The sequence below is a fragment of the Kryptolebias marmoratus genome, linkage group LG3 (assembly GCF_001649575.2).
Source record: "Kryptolebias marmoratus isolate JLee-2015 linkage group LG3, ASM164957v2, whole genome shotgun sequence".
Lineage (NCBI taxonomy): Eukaryota > Metazoa > Chordata > Actinopteri > Cyprinodontiformes > Rivulidae > Kryptolebias > Kryptolebias marmoratus.
The window spans coordinates 1,478,568-1,494,378 of NC_051432.1; the positions used below are offsets into that span (position 1 = coordinate 1,478,568).

At 37.8% G+C, this 15,811-nt stretch overlaps 1 protein-coding gene across 8 annotated transcripts in view; it reads right to left on the reverse strand.

Annotated features, from left to right (window-relative positions):
* Window positions 1–693: 693 nt before the first annotated feature.
* The window catches only part of sp2 (sp2 transcription factor), a 33,300-nt gene continuing 18,182 nt past the window's right edge, over window positions 694–15,811 (reverse strand). For all 8 annotated transcript variants that reach the window (XM_025009554.2, XM_017432131.3, XM_037974751.1 and 5 more), the window contains 5 exons: window positions 12,429–12,647; window positions 11,584–11,881; window positions 9,437–9,614; window positions 6,999–7,192; window positions 694–4,351 (listed from right to left, as the gene is read on the reverse strand). In XM_025009554.2, the coding sequence (XP_024865322.1) occupies window positions 4,251–4,351; window positions 6,999–7,192; window positions 9,437–9,614; window positions 11,584–11,881; window positions 12,429–12,647 (990 nt within the window). In that variant the 3' untranslated portion in view covers window positions 694–4,250. The remainder of the gene's footprint in view (window positions 4,352–6,998; window positions 7,193–9,436; window positions 9,615–11,583; window positions 11,882–12,428; window positions 12,648–15,811) is intronic.

Genomic DNA, 15,811 nt, shown 5'->3' on the forward strand with positions numbered 1-15,811 from the left:
TCTCAGTCCTCTATCCAAATCATTCCTCATTGTATACTGCAATCTACGCGCTCTCTCTTTGAAAATGTCTTCTGGGAAAAGGTTTACTTTCAAAGATGTTTTGGAACAGCTCTTGGACTTAGAGGAGATTGTCTCTGGGACAGAGGACTGTGTTCAGGAGGACCCTGATATTAAGGAATTCTCATCTGATGAGAATGAGAGTGTTGACCCTCCTGTTGACTGTCAACCACCTGCAGACATGATCTCTTCCAAAAATGGAAAGATACCATGGTCCCTTTCTCTACTGAAATAGCAGGGTAGACATAGCGCTAGTAATATAATCAAAATGGTTCCAGGACCCACTAGATAGGCAGTCAGCCATGTTGATGACATCAAGTCATCATTCGAGCTCTTCATGAGAAATAAATTTGAGAAGATTTGTATGAAAAATTCAAGATAAATTAATTCTAGTTTAAAGGTTTAGCCTGATGGTGGCGCTAGAGTACAGGTCAACTCACTGATTTTCAAGGGGTTATTTATGTATTCAACACATAAACAAAGTGCCTGTCACAAAAACGTGGTCAACAACATTCTGTAAATCATTTTCACGAGGTAAATATCCCTGGGGTCAGATTGACCCCAAGGACCAAATTTGTTATTATATTTGAGGACGATAGGAGAGTTAAAAAATAAATAAATAAAGAGACAATCAAAATAGTTTGAACCTTTTATTGTGGCGATTATTGTAGAAAAGGAGCAAAATATGTTTTAGCACCTTTATTGTATATATATAATTTATAAAGTTAACTGCTGGTTCTGTGTTTTCCTGATAAACACAACTGATTTTAGAGCATTATGTGACATAAAGCCTTGCAGAAGGAGAAACGTTCAATTTGCAGAAACTGAGCTTCAGAAGTTTGAAAATAAAAATGCAAGTAGTTTAATTTCAATTGACAATCATTTTACAAAATTTGTAACCTGGGGTTTTTAAATCAGTGCTCAGGACATATTTATGTAACATAAGTTAAAAACACAAAATTATACAAATGTTAACTAGAATTAGATCAAATAAACATTGTTAAATACTGGGTGCAGCTGTCTAAGGCATCTTTCATTCAATAATAATAAAAAAAAAATCTAGACCTCTTATACAAAGCAGGAATGAAGCTATACAATGCCACATTATATTTTATTCCTTACAAACTGTACAAAATCCTTTCCTTCCAGGCTGGCCATGCCAGCCTAATATCTATGCAGCTTAACCTTTATGATTATCCTACATTTATAGTTTCAAAAAGAAAGAAAAAATAAAACAGTATTTACATATTCAAACATGGAAAACATAAATAGAAGATTTTTCTATCCAACCAAGTGGCATTGCATTTTTTTAAACACATTTTTAAATATTACACCAAATATTGGCCACCTAAACTTTACATGGTCTGTCACATTTGAGAAGCACTTACAGGAAATGTTGCTCAAAGTGCTTTAAAAATAAACCCAACTTGACTCTGGCTTTTTGGTCAAATTTCTCTGCTTTGTGCAGTCTTTGCAAGGCAGCATAATGTTTTAAGCTTCTTTTATTAAAACACAGATGACACCAAGCCCATTTAAACCAAAAGCTAAAGTTTAAACTATAACTTTGTGTGTTTCATCCAACAAAAAGAGCTCTCATATAACGCCAAGATTCAAACAAATGGGCGAGCTGTTGCTAAAAAGTCAGCACATCATCATATTAAAATGAGTCTGGACAGTATGATTTTATGAAATAAACTGATAAAACTAAAACTTGTACAAAAACTGCTGGTCATCTGTATATGAACAGAAATACCACAAGAGTTAAAAGTTAAAGCTCTGATATAGCTAAAAAAAAAAAAAATCATGAGACTATTTAAAAAATATTTGACATGATTGTCAAGTCAGGTCAAATAACAAAATCCAATGATATATACAGCAAGGCATAGGGTATAAATTTTCATATCAAAACTTTACAGTGTAAAGCTGAATAAATGTGGAATTATGGGATTTTGTTCATCACGTTTATTAGAAATAAACATTAAGGAGGGGTTGATGTCATATAGTGCATATACAGGATAACATTTTACCTTGTGATGCTTTTTTACTCCGACAGGGCTTTTTCAAACTAGAACAAACAGTCTGTTAACACTTATCGTAAAATAAAGTCTAAAACTAACCTATACTGAATTAAAAGACACATTGAGCACAGTGATACCAGTACCGAGAATATTGAAGTCAGAGCACAGACGTAAGCGTACCTGTAGAGGGGGTGGAGGGCGGGGGATGGGGGAAGTTCAGTAGTTTAATTAACAGCGTCGCCAAATAATCTGTGTCAAAAATTTGTATTTAACACATGACTAAATGTCAAAAGCGACTTAAATGACCATCCTCAAAAGCAAAAAACAAACAAAATTAAATAATAATAAAAAATAAAACTAATCTATCTGGATCTGCTTCAGTACCAAAACTGTGTCATCTCAATTGTCACTTCTCTAGGTGGCTAACATGGCTGGGACAAAAGGAACACATACTTTTGTGTACCCCATGTTCTCTATAAAACAGTGCCTGTATCATCTGTACCTTCAATCAAATTTGTGCAGGTCTTGAAAGTCTCATTTATATTCATTTTGCATTCACAGTTTTAACCAGATGTTTACATACACTGTATAAAAGACAGAACCATTTTTCTCACTGTCTGACATTAAATCAGACTAAACCTTTTCTTTTTTTTTGTTTCTTTGGGAGTAAGTCTTCTTCCCCTCTGAGTGTTCTTTCAGTCCATGTTGGTTCAGGACTTGTTTCTCTGTGGATAATGACTCTCAGCTTTAGCAGCATCTTCACAAGGTCTTTTTGTTTTGTTTTGGTCAATTCACACATTTCACACTAAAACATGTCCATCTCAGGACCACAGAACTCGTCTACTTCCTGAGCGGATTGATAGCAGGACATTCAGATGGTGTTTATACTTGTGTATAAATGTTTGAACAGATGAACCTTCAGGCAGCCGGAAATTGAACCAAAGGATAAACCAGAGTTGTGGAGATTGACAATTCTCTTCTTGATATGTTGGCTGATTTCTTTTGTTTGCCCCATGATGTCTCACGAACAAGCAGTGTGTTTGAGGTGTGCCTTAAAATGTATTCACAGGTGTGTCTCCAATTAACTCAAATGTTGTCAACGAACCAACCAGAAGCTCCCAAAGCCATGACATCATCTGAGCTTTCTGAAATCGTTTAAAAGCAAAGTAATCTTAGTGTATTTAAAGTTATGACTTCGATAAAAGTAATAGTAAATTCTCTCATTATTTTGGATTTTAACAAATAAAAATAATTTGGGGAATTCCATTCAATCTAAAACAAAACAAGTTTAGTCTGATTTAATTTCAGACTGAGAAAAAATGGTTCTGTCCTTATAAAGTGGATGGAAACATCTGGTTTAAACACCTTGATTCAATTCAAGTCTGCAGTTTTTTTTGTTTTAACCACAAATGTCAAATTGTCTAAATTTAAAGTCAGATTTTCCTGCATGACTGCTTTGCAAGACAAGTTGTAACCAGTTTTTGGAAAATTCATATAAATACTTTATTATTTTTATTTTTAGTATATTTTAAAATAGTACACTTTTACACATTTAAAAATGGCAAAAGTAAGCATTTAAAGTTTTTTCAAACTATTGTCATTTTTTATATGAATAAGGGTTTTAATTCAGCATAGACATCTGCTGAAAAACAAATGGCCTCCAAAAATTGACCATTCCACTGAGGTAAAAATTAGTTTTGTCAATCAATAAACGTGGTGTTAGGTTTCTTTTCCCTCTTTTGTTGCTCAACAGTTTCAAGGAGCTCCAGGTATTCCCAAACAAAAGAACATGTTTTGAGAAAAAAGACGCACAGAGATGTAAACGTCCCTGAAGTCCTGGAGTCTGGTGTGATGATGTCTGAATAATTTGGTGTTCTTCAGAAATAAGCAAGCAGAGTCAAAGCCACACCTTCACATCCTAAAAACATAGTCAAAGCTGGTTCTGGAGACAAACTAAATACAAATATAAAATAAACTATTATTAATAGCTTTACTGGATCAGTTTGACGTCCTTGTGGAAGGATTTCTTTGTACACCACGCTACAAGAGTGTCCTGGAGTGAGAGGAAATACAGGGGCTTCTTCAGGAGAACTTCCCTGAATGAGTCACACATACCCTGTACCTAGTCTGCTCCTCCTCCTGCGGCACAGTTATGGGTGCTTGTCTGAGTTCAAATCACAGGTTCTTGGTGTTTATGTGAGTTTTGTAATGCTTCGTCAGGTGGTCACTCCTCATGAAGCGTTTCTGACATTGGTTGCATTCAAAGCGTTTGTCTCCTGTGGAAGAAATAGGAAGAAAGTGATGAGAAAAGTGGTTAATTTCAAATTCTGTGAGGGAAAGGCTCCCAAACAGACTGGTCTCTGCACACCATTGTTGACTGGCAAAAAACAAACACTTTTATAAAGCCACAAATCAAAATGAGCATATACAGGCTTACTCCTTAACAGATGGGGTACTACAAAGCAAGCTCTGTGATTTAAGCTGGTATCTCACTGGGCTGCAACTACTTGGTGAACAGCATTCATGAGGGAGTCTCCAGATTGTCTACAATGTTCACAGTAGTTCTCAGTGTCCTTCTCAGAGTTTGCAACACAATCTTCCTTATAATAGTCTCACAAGGTCAACCTGTTTCAAACCCATTTGAATTTTGTTGTGGGAGTTTCCAACTTCTCTCAAAAGTGCAGCAGCTGTATTTGGACTCCTGCACGAGAGCTCTCCTCTGACAGAAAACATCCAAGGCAAATGTCCATGTTTAATTATGAAAAACCTGGTCACAATCTCCCAGTCTTCATTTTAAAAGTGGACTCTAGAAGGTAAAATCATAAACGTGGAAAGACTTGAGGTTGGTATGAAACAAGCTGAGGTTGGCAACTAAATAATGTGCACGGCCTAGGAGGCAGTTTTGCAAGCCGTGCACACAAAAATAGGCTGTGGTTTTCAAAAACCTGCTGCTCAAAACATAACTGCACAACTCTCACTCATTAAGAATTTAGAGAAATTGCAACAGAAAATTTACCTATTTACCCCTCAATTTTTTCATAATTTTGAGTCTTTAACTAGTCTCCAGAAGTCACAGCCCAGTGAGATACTGGGCTGTGCCAGTTTCATTGAGCTAAAATTTGGTGTGGTAGTAGATGAGTCATATAAGCACATACTAAAAGCACAAATTGAATGCACAAGATCTGTTTTTAAAATGTTGCAAAAAACAATTGGAATCAGTCCATTAACAAAATCATGAATCACTGCAGAGATTTTTATGAAACTATATATATAAAAAAAGCCATTATAAGATCTACATCTACAACTCATTGACTGTATTTATTTTTTTATAAATCAACCCAATTCAAAATGGCCACCACAGGTAGTCAACATCAGCAAACACAAAAGTGACTCCAACTATTCTACAGATGGTGAGCTAAGGTTTGTCATGGTAGTAGCCGAGTCATTCACGACACATACTCCAAGCACTGACACATCTTGTGATATCTTACAGTAACGTCTAAGATGTGTGAATAAAGTCATTTACAAGATTTGACCAAAACAACTCTAACTCTTAGATCTTAGTTTAAAACTCTGGAATAAAAGGTGGCGGGCGATATGCAATAATTCAAGGAATGCTAGGCCTTTAATCTTACAAACAATGTGCCATGGTGATCAAAGCTTTTTCTTTGTACACCCCTCAGGTCCTAAAATGAGATACATACAACTACTGATGGATAATAACATATCACATTCAACACATTGTCATGTGTATAAAAAGATTGAAAGAAGAAAGAAAGAAAAAAAGAGATCTTAATGTTTTCCTAATAAATAAGACTGTCATCAGGCAGGACATCTGTGTCGCAGAAGATCTGATTCTAAAGTGACACTTTGTACAATTACACAGTATGATGTTTCTTTACACTGCTAAAAATACTGCAAAGTTTGAAGTTATTAGATCAAAAAAAATAAATTAGTACCTACTCTAGTGGGGTTGTTCCAAGCAGCTGTTAGCTTTGACTCATCAGTAAGAGAGCCTGTCTTATTTCCTACAGGACTGCATACTGATCACTCTCTACAGCAGAATAAGCTCTGTTAAAGTTCTGGGTCAACTCATTTGTCTGCCACAAATCTCTTCTCAAACACCTTTGTTCAAGTCACACTTGCTTTAGCACGCTTCATACTCCCCTTGAAAGCCACCCTAATGTAAATGATTTAATCTACTAAGCAGTATTCTGACCACCCACCACCAAAAACCAGTGGCAGGTGGTAAGGCTTTTGCCTTTGCTCATTTTCAATGGGACTGCACAATATTATCAACATGTCATTAGCATCAGTTCATAAAAACTTAAAATAAAATATCTGCTTAACCCAAAATATGCTAATTGGACATAATTTCAGGACTGTAGCAGGGAGAGGATCATCCAAGCTGGTTAAAATAGACTGACTTTGAACATTTTAGTTAAAAATAATGTATAAAAATAAATATGATTTAATATATTGTAATTTTTTTATTTATTTATTCAAGGGGCTCTAACCATTAACACAAGAACAGACAGTAAGTCAGATTCACAACAGAAGAAGTCTGGTGATCGTAAACCTGTACTGGCATTGCTCAAACTTTTGTTGAAAATAATAACATATTAGAAAATTTGCATCATCATAATTCATCCCTGAGGTTGAAGCTTATTGTCTACTGTGTGTGAACTTGCATAATACTTTAATAAATAGATTTAGGAGGGAATGCCAAGGCAAAAAGAATATAAATTTATTCCACAGGTAGTTTGGTTAGATTGGCATTTTTGTCAAAGCCAAATACAAAATTTATTTCTGCCACACGTTGTGGGTTCAGCATCTAGCAGAGAACAGAGTTTTGATCAGTGGATGATTGCTCTCCCTTACAGTCCATTGAATTGTTTGTGTGTGTTTAAGTGCCTGCAGCACCTGTGTGTGTTCTCGCGTGCCTCTGCAGCTCATCACTGCGAGTAAAACGCTTCCCACAGAAAACCCAGTTGCAGACAAAGGGCCTCTCTCCAGTGTGCAACCGGACGTGGGCTCTAAGCAGCGATGTTTTCCTGAAGGTTTTCTCGCACCCCGGAACGTGGCAGATGTGTTTCCTTTTCCCCACCTCTCCCGGCCTACAAAAGTAAACACACACAAACACACTCAGTATGAAAATAGTTTCCATGCTAAAGTTGAGAATTAATTTAAAACTTAGAGTTGGATTTACTAGAATTAACTTTAAGGCAACACAAAGTTGTTTTCAGTTTGCAAGATTTTAGATTACCAATAATTGGTGAAGTGAAACATTAAATTTTTCAAAGATTAACAGACAAAACTGAAGAGCTGTGTATTTGTATGTATTCGGTTTCTTTGTTTTGGAAACCAAATTTATGCCAAAACCTTCAGGTGTCTAATAAGTGATAAAACTGAATCCACCTGGGCACAGAATGTGTGATAAAATGCAAGCATTTAGACACATGTTGGTTATTTTAGAAGAAAACAAGTTCAAGTTCTGAGTTCACCTGAAGGCACTACAGACTCACTTCGTAAACCAAAGCCTGATCAGATGAGACTAAAACTGAATTTAGAGTCCATAAGACAGGAGAATCCACCTTAAACACCTCTGTCTGGAGATGAGATGTCAGGATTTTTATAGCAGCTGGGTACAGCCTTTTTTATGACACAGAGCTGCAGACTCAGATATGGTGAACAGGATGATAACCTGATAGCCTGTATTTAGTCTGTCTGAATATAATAGTTTATCCTTTGAGATTTAAAACATTCTCATGGATGTTTTTTTCATCTAAATCAGCTTTAAGACAGGTAATTTACTCAGACAAAGTATTGTAAGTTCTCTATGACTGAAACATAGAGGTAAAAGATGCCTTCCTTAAGGATAGAACACCCATGTTGAAAACCACTCCTGTGATGGACTGCCAACCTGTCCAGTGTGAATGACCCCAACCCCCCACGCTCACTGACCACTGACCACCCCACGTGATCCTGAACAAATCAAAGTAGGTACAGAAAATGAGCAAGCGTGTGAGTAAAATTAAAAAGGGCTTATGTAGAAAATCATTTAGTTGTTTTCTTTGCAGGTTTCCACCAGTTTCTTTTTCAGCAACATTCTTTGGATTTCTTATATCATCTACAAATCCTGTTTTAAAGAAATACTCTGTCAACCTATTTGCTTCAAAAAACATTACAGTTTAAAAAAATACAAGGCGTTAGAGTTGACAGCTCTTGCCTAAATTTGTTGCATTGTTCTTTAGTTATAAACAAATTTATATTTTGTCTTACACTTGCTTTTCTGTTGCTACTGTTTCCCTTACATTTCCACTTGCTCATTTGTACAATTTTAGTCTTTTCTAGCTCTATTCAATAATTTATAGACAACCTCAGTAAAGCTACTACTAATGTAGATGGTTTTAAAAGACCTGGTTTGAGGTAAATTGAAAAGTCCAAAGCTCCATGTTCAGAAAGCCATTTTCAGGCAAGGATTACTTATTTTATTTTAAACTAATCTAAACCCTGTCTGCAAAACCATTCCTAAAACCTTTGATCCAGAGTTCTTACGGATGTTTTACTCTCAAGTAAAATATAAAAATGATCCAGGAGGTGAAGCATTGTGCTGCCAATGTTCAATATTCTCACTGCAATTTACAATTTCTTGTGTATGTAGATGTGAGTAAAAGCTGCTGCTTAAATCTCTTTTCTGCTGAGCTGTATGCTGCTTTTTATCAGTTTGTCAATACTGTAGATACATTGAAATCCATGCACTGTTGATATCAGCACAAAACCTGTCATACATATGACAGAACCCAATCTTCTCAACATCTCCAGTGTTCATGTGTGGAACCATTTTCATACAGAAAATTCACAAAAGACTTCCAGATGGATCTGTTTCATTGCTAAAGACATTGTGGGATTATTGATTATTACTCTAGTATGTTTTTTTAATGTTTACTTGCATAATGACAATTTTTCCCTCCTTTCTCTTTTGACAACTGTGATCAAGTTGTGTTGATCAAATAATGCAGACCTCTATTTGAATCACATATTTTCAAAAAACAAAAGGGAAAAAGTCTGGTAGGGCTAAATATTTTTGGAAAGCAACTTTGATGTTATCTACCAAATATTTGATTAGTAGATGACAGCAGGTACTACTTCTAAATCTCTGTACCCGTTTCTGTATCTTACACCATTTTACATATTAAACTCCTTAAAGTGTGAGGCAGTAACTGAGCATGGATGAACTTAAATCAAAATAAATACATCTTTATTCTAAATATGTTCTTGTCTTTTTTCCGAAATATAAAAAAAAAAATCAAGAAAGTTAAAGATGGTATCATCAGGTATTTGTCTGTTGACACGCTCACCTCTTGTCTGCATCTTTACAGTTGGGGCAGGTGCAGGCCATGCGTCGCTTCTTCTCTCCAGGCTGACCAGGCAGCTCCAGCGTGAGGGTCTGATCCACCTGGATGGCAGGTTGGCCCTGCGTCGTTGCCAGCTGGAGTCCCCCACCCTGCATTGTCTGTACTGTTAGGTGCTGCTGGCCTGGGAGGTGCACAGACAGGCACAACACTTGAGACACAGCTGGGTTCCTGCAACAGCCGACAAGTTCTCTAAAATCCAATTAGACCACGAGTTAAATGACACACAACAAACCTGTCTGAAACAGTAATTTATGGTCAAAATCAGTGACCTGCAGATGTGAAAGCAAATAAATAAAAATGTGTTATGATTTTCCTTTGACTGTGTTTTTTGGTTTCTTTTAGTTGCTCAAACAATTAAATATTTGTTTTTGTTTAGTTATTTTATATGAAAAACTCCAAGCTAAGAAGGGTTTTTCAGGAAAAAAAATCATTAAAATTTGTTAGTAAAAATTTGATTATTATTCTAATAATAATCCCTATAGTACTACCCCTTTTAATATCACCACTGTCAACAACACATTTAGGTCGCTCTTTACTCGTACAGCTCTAATAATTATAATGTAGCTTGAGAAAGCCTCAGAATAACACCAAACTGTTTCTTACATAGTTAAAGAAAAATAATAAATCACAGATCTGAACTAAACAATCACAATACTGTTCTGAACACAGAAATTTATTTTTGCTATTGTTATTTTTGTTTTGAAAAAATGGCCATATCCATAAGGTTGAGATGAAGACTTGTAGTGAATATAGTCTACTTAAACCCTCTGAAGCAACAGAGGTTGCAGGAAAGGTATAGCACATCCATCCATTTTCTTTACCTGCTTTTATTTTCCAGGTCACAGGGAGCTGGTGCCTATCTCCACCAGCCACTGTGCGAGAGGTGGGGGAAGCCCTGGACAGGTCGCAAGTCCATCACAGGGACAAACAACAAAGACAAACAACAATTCACGCTCTCACTCACCCCTATGGACAATTTAGAGTTACCAATTACCAATGTTTGTTTTTGGTATGTGGAAGGAAACAGGATTACCCGCAGAAAACCCACGCATGCACGAGAAGAAGGTAAATTCCACCCAGAAAGGTCGGGAGGAGAACCTGCGAGCTTCTTACTGTGGGGCTACAGCACCAACCACTGCTAATTCCAGTAGTTGTGTTCCTTCTTGTTTCACCAGTTTTACAGATCAGAGTGGAGGAATGGGTGTGTTCTGGGAGGAAAGATGTAACTCATTCATAGCTATACTTTCCACTTTGTAATCCTTTTTAAATAAAACTACAATATCAGACACAGTTATGGACTCACTGAGAGTTTAGGTAAGTATCGTGCTGAATATAGTTCTCCTGTCTGGAAAAGCATCATGGCAAACTACAGTCACATTGTTAGCAGTGGGTTTATTTAGACAGGCTATTAACTAGGTATGGACTGTATGATTTTATGTTTTGACTTGGTCTTTTGCTATTTTTTATGTGAATTTTGTGCTTCAGTGTTTTAACTCATGTCCTTCTGTTTTATGTACATTTGTTTTACATTTTCTAATGTGAAGCACTTTGTTTTTATTTTGTGAAGGTTGCCATATAAATAAAGTGTATTTACTACCAGGTGCCATGGGGAAAAAAAGAATAAAAAGCTTATCAAAATGTTAATTGCATTAATTATTTAAATACCCATACTTTAATGACCATTTAGTGACCATTCCTACTCCAAACATGCCTGTATTATGCATGTTTGTCCCTTCTGCTTAGCAGATTTTTTTACATTATTCCTGATTACAATAAAACAATAATAATAATTTTCTTGGTAACTGGTTTAATTCTGAGTGTCTTAAAACTGCACCTTTATTGCCAATATGATGCATCAGTAAAGGGATTTTACAGTGTCATAGTTCTAATTTAGGTATTTTATTGATTTTCCACAATTTCTAACTTAGTGCTGTTTTAACTTTATATGTTTGTGACTGACCTTCAAAACATTTTTCCACTTTAACTATTATTTTTACTAATTTGAACTGTGCTCTACACTAGTGAGGATTTTTAGTTACAGACAATCATAAGAAAACCTGGAAATACAAACCATTCATCCATCAGCTCACCTCCTGCGTTGGTGATAGTGACAGGAACTCCCTGAACTTGGACACCATTGATGCTGATCGTCTGCACCGCTTGTGTTGCTGAGGACAGCTGCGACGTATTGAATGCAATCATTCCACCTGCTGGGGCTATTTTTGCCAGAGTGCGCTCCTTTCGGCCCCCTGCCTGCGTCCTCCTGGTGCTGGCAGGTGGTGACGTGGTCGTGGGGGCAACAGAGGTGGCAGGGGTTGTTGTTGTTGTTGAGCCCGAGTCCTGAAGTTGAACTGATTGCCACTCACCCGAAGTTGTTTTGAAGAGAATCTGAGGAGGGAGAAAGTAAAAACAAATTGAAAAAGATGGTTTAATGAAGTTTGTGCTGCTTGGCAGAGTTCATTTTATGAGAATAAAATTAAGTAAAATGAGGAATATGACCAAACTGATGTTTTAAAAAAGTACACTGATATAGAAGTTGAACTTTTAAAATAAGTGTTAAAAAAAGAACAGCAATAAATAAATGTCATGACATTATATTAGCAAACCCTAATATTCCAGGTAAGTTTACATACACTGTAAACTATACGCTTTTTACAAAGATAATCTGAAATTCTGACCTCTGATCAGTATTTATAAATGTTGCTTAAAATAAGAGTTTGATTGTTGTTAAGCAAGACCTAGCTCTAAATTTGTACTGGAAAAGCGCTGTGGTGGTTAGGAAACTTGGTGCTTTTGGTGCAACCTGGTAAAATAGTACAAAGCTAAAAAATAGAAAACTCTGAAGAGATGATTCTGAATAATTTTTTGGTGTGGTTTGCATATTGAGACAGCTCTGACTTGCAGTGTAGATATGACAGTTGGTCTGAAAACAAACCTGGGTTGGTGATGGCTCGGTTGGAGTAACCTGCAGACTCGAAGAGACAGATTGTCTCTGTGGGACAGGCGGCAATGTGGCAGAGGCAGCCTGCACTACCTTTAAGGCCTGCTGAGGGATCTGAACCATCTGAGAATCTGACTTGGGCTGAACCAGCTGCACCTGCTGCACCATAGCTGGCTGTCCAGGACTCTGCACAATCAGCAAATTGTTCCCCGCCTACAAAAATGTAAACACCATAGGTTACTCTGGGATGGTATTATATTTTTAGCTCTGGAGGTATGCACTTGAAAGAGGAAGAATGAAAGTCGGCTGCAGTAAGACAGAGTACACGTGTGTGATTGAGAGGGAGGCAGGTGGAACAGTGAGGCTACAAGGAGCAGAGGTCATAAAGGTGCAGGGCTTCAAGTACTTAGGGTCGACTGTCCAGGAAAATGGGGAGTGTGGTAAAGAGGTGAAGAAGAGTCCAGGCAGGTTGGAGTGGATGGAGAAAAGTTTCAGAAGGGATTTGTGACAAAAGGGTGGCAGCAAAGGTCAAAGGAAAGGTTTACAAAACAGTTGTGAGAGCAGCTATGTTGTATGGTTTGGAGACAGTGGGACTGACAAAAAGACAGGAGACAGAACTGGAAGAAGCAGAGCTGAAGATGTTGAGGTTCTCCTTGGGAGGGACAAGGATGGACAGGATTAGGAATGAGGTCATCAGAGGTACAGCACAGGTTGAACGATAAAGTTAGAGAGGCCAGACTGAGATGGTTTGGACATGTGCAGAGGAGGGACAGTGGCTATATTGGTAGAAGGATGTTAGCAATGCAGCTGCCAGGAAAAAGACAAAGAGGAGATATATCGATGAAGTTAGAGAGGACAGTTGGAGTGAGGACAGAGGACACAGAAGACAGTTAGATGGAGGAGGATGACTCGCTGTGGTGACCCCCCTGAAGATGGAACAACCAAAAGAAAAATAAGAAGTTTTATATTTTTAGCTAAACACAAACATACATTCAAAACATACATTTCCTGGCACGTTGAAGAAAACATGTTTCTGATTCTGAGTCTTTAAGCCGAACTGAAATGTGACTGACTGGCTTGTATTTTTGTGCTTTGAGCTTTAAAAGATGCCCTAAACAGCTCTACTTATTTGGTTGTACAAAGGCTTATTTATGAGACAAACAAATACTGAGCAACATTAGCATTCCTTCATGCTTGTTTTACTCTTTAATTTTCACTGAGTGACTGTTTTTACAGATTTAATGCTGCTATTTAGTGCTGTGCAAGCAACACAAAATTTGTCATTTACAAACTTTTTCATGAAAGAACTTCGAAAGGTTCTTCTGAATAAAAGAGTGAGAGAATACAAACATGTGCTTTAAGTTGCAGGGTGCAAAGTTTGAACCCTAAAAAGTCTGACAATACACTGACTAGTCCAATATTAATATAAAGTGTTCCAGCATAGTTTAGCCAGCAAGCTATGATGCCATGTTTTGCACAGACAGTTTTTGTGTGCATAGCTTCCAGAACTGTATTGGTGGAGGTGCATATTATATTCTTGCTAAATAATTTCAAATAACCATCCAAACTTGCCCAACATGTACTAGAAATTCTAAACACCAGCAGGCAGACATGTCAGAAATTAAACACAGTTTCTGTGCAACGAGCAGCAGCTTCTGTGGTGTGCTTTGCAGCAGGGAGACAAAGGGGCACACATGTACAAGTCACGCTGATACATGTTCAGCAGGGATGGTGGGTCAAATAAATATCTAAATGTAATGTCTAAATAAAAGAAATATCTACATTGAATAAATATCTAAAATGTCATCATCCTGCTGCATCGTAAATCTGCTGGACTGTTAGAAAAAAGCCATGATTTTAGAAAAACAGGACGAAAAATGAACAGCTGAGCAGCCACGTCCTCCAGTGAGTCAAGCACACAGGAGGGGAGAAGAACCCCCCATACTCTAAATCTTTACAGCTGTAGTTTTCTCACAATGTGTATTTTACAATACAGGTTTGCTCCGAGCTATTAAACACACTCACTGTGCTAAACTAAGCGCGAGTATTAATAGGAGCAGCTGAAGATACAAGGTGTCTACAATCAGACAGAAGCTGCAGCTCAAACACACAATTAGATTTTTCTCTTTCATTTGGCTCAAATGCTGAGTGAAAATGATTATTGCAATCAGAGATAAAACCACAGAAAAGAAAGTGTGTACAGTGCTGTGACTGATGACGATGATGAAGACATGATTTCCTCTGATCAGAAGCGCCGTAAACTCAGCTGCTGTGTGTTTGTTAATGTAACAGCAGCAGATTAGATGTGGGTGAATTAACAAGGTGAGTAGAACCAAAACAACCAGACTGGGGCTGATTTTAGGTTTGTGTGGAACAATGCGAAACATGCGCAGCTGAAAAGGAGTCTAAATTACTGATTTGTCTGAGTCAAAAATTAATACCCAGCAGACACACAAGATAATCTGATTGTTAACATCATCAACATCTGAACTGATTTAAACTGAGTTCAGTATTACCATTATTCTGAATAATTCTGTAGATGTATAGATTTTATATTCTATACTTATATGTGAATGGAACTTAGTGTTTGCCATTTTTAAGCAGCTTGTCCAGCAAATGACAAACAACTTTCATTGTAAACAATTAGCTGAGAGAACTCATGTAGTTAACCAGTAGTTGTGGATTATAAATCAAACCCGAATAGTTGTTGTTCTTCTAAAGGCCCTTTGCAAATCGCTCCAACATACGTGTTACATCCATCGAGGGGGAGCTGGTTCCTATTTTCAGCTGTTACTGTACAAGAGGTGGGTACAGCCTGGACAGGTCTCCAGTCCATCACAGGGACACATAGAGACACACTCTCACTCACACCTAGGGACAATTTAAAGTTTCCAATTAACTTAATATGTATGTTTTTTTTTTTTTGGTCCTCTCCCTGGGCTGCCACCTTATCGTGGTGGAGGGGTTTGAGTGTCCCAATGATCCTAGGAGCTATGCTGTCAGGGGCTTCATGCCCCCTACCAGGGTCACCCAAGGCAGACAGGTCCTAGGTGAGGGGCCCGACGAAGTGCAGCCCAAAGACTCCTTATGATGAGTAAAATTATTGGACACAGTGTTCCCTCGCCCGGACGAGGGTCATCGGGGCCCCACTCTGGAGCCAGGTCTGGAGGTGGGGCACGTTGGCGAGCGGCTGGTGGCCGGGCTTTCACCCATGGAGCCCGGCCGGGCACAGCCCGAAGAGGAGACGTGGGTCCCCCTTCCCATGGGCTCACCACCTATGGGAGGGGCCAAAGGGGTCGGGTGCAATGTGGGATGGGTAGTGGCCGAAGGCGGGGACCTTGGCGGTCTGATCCTTGGCTACAGAAGCTGGCTCTAGG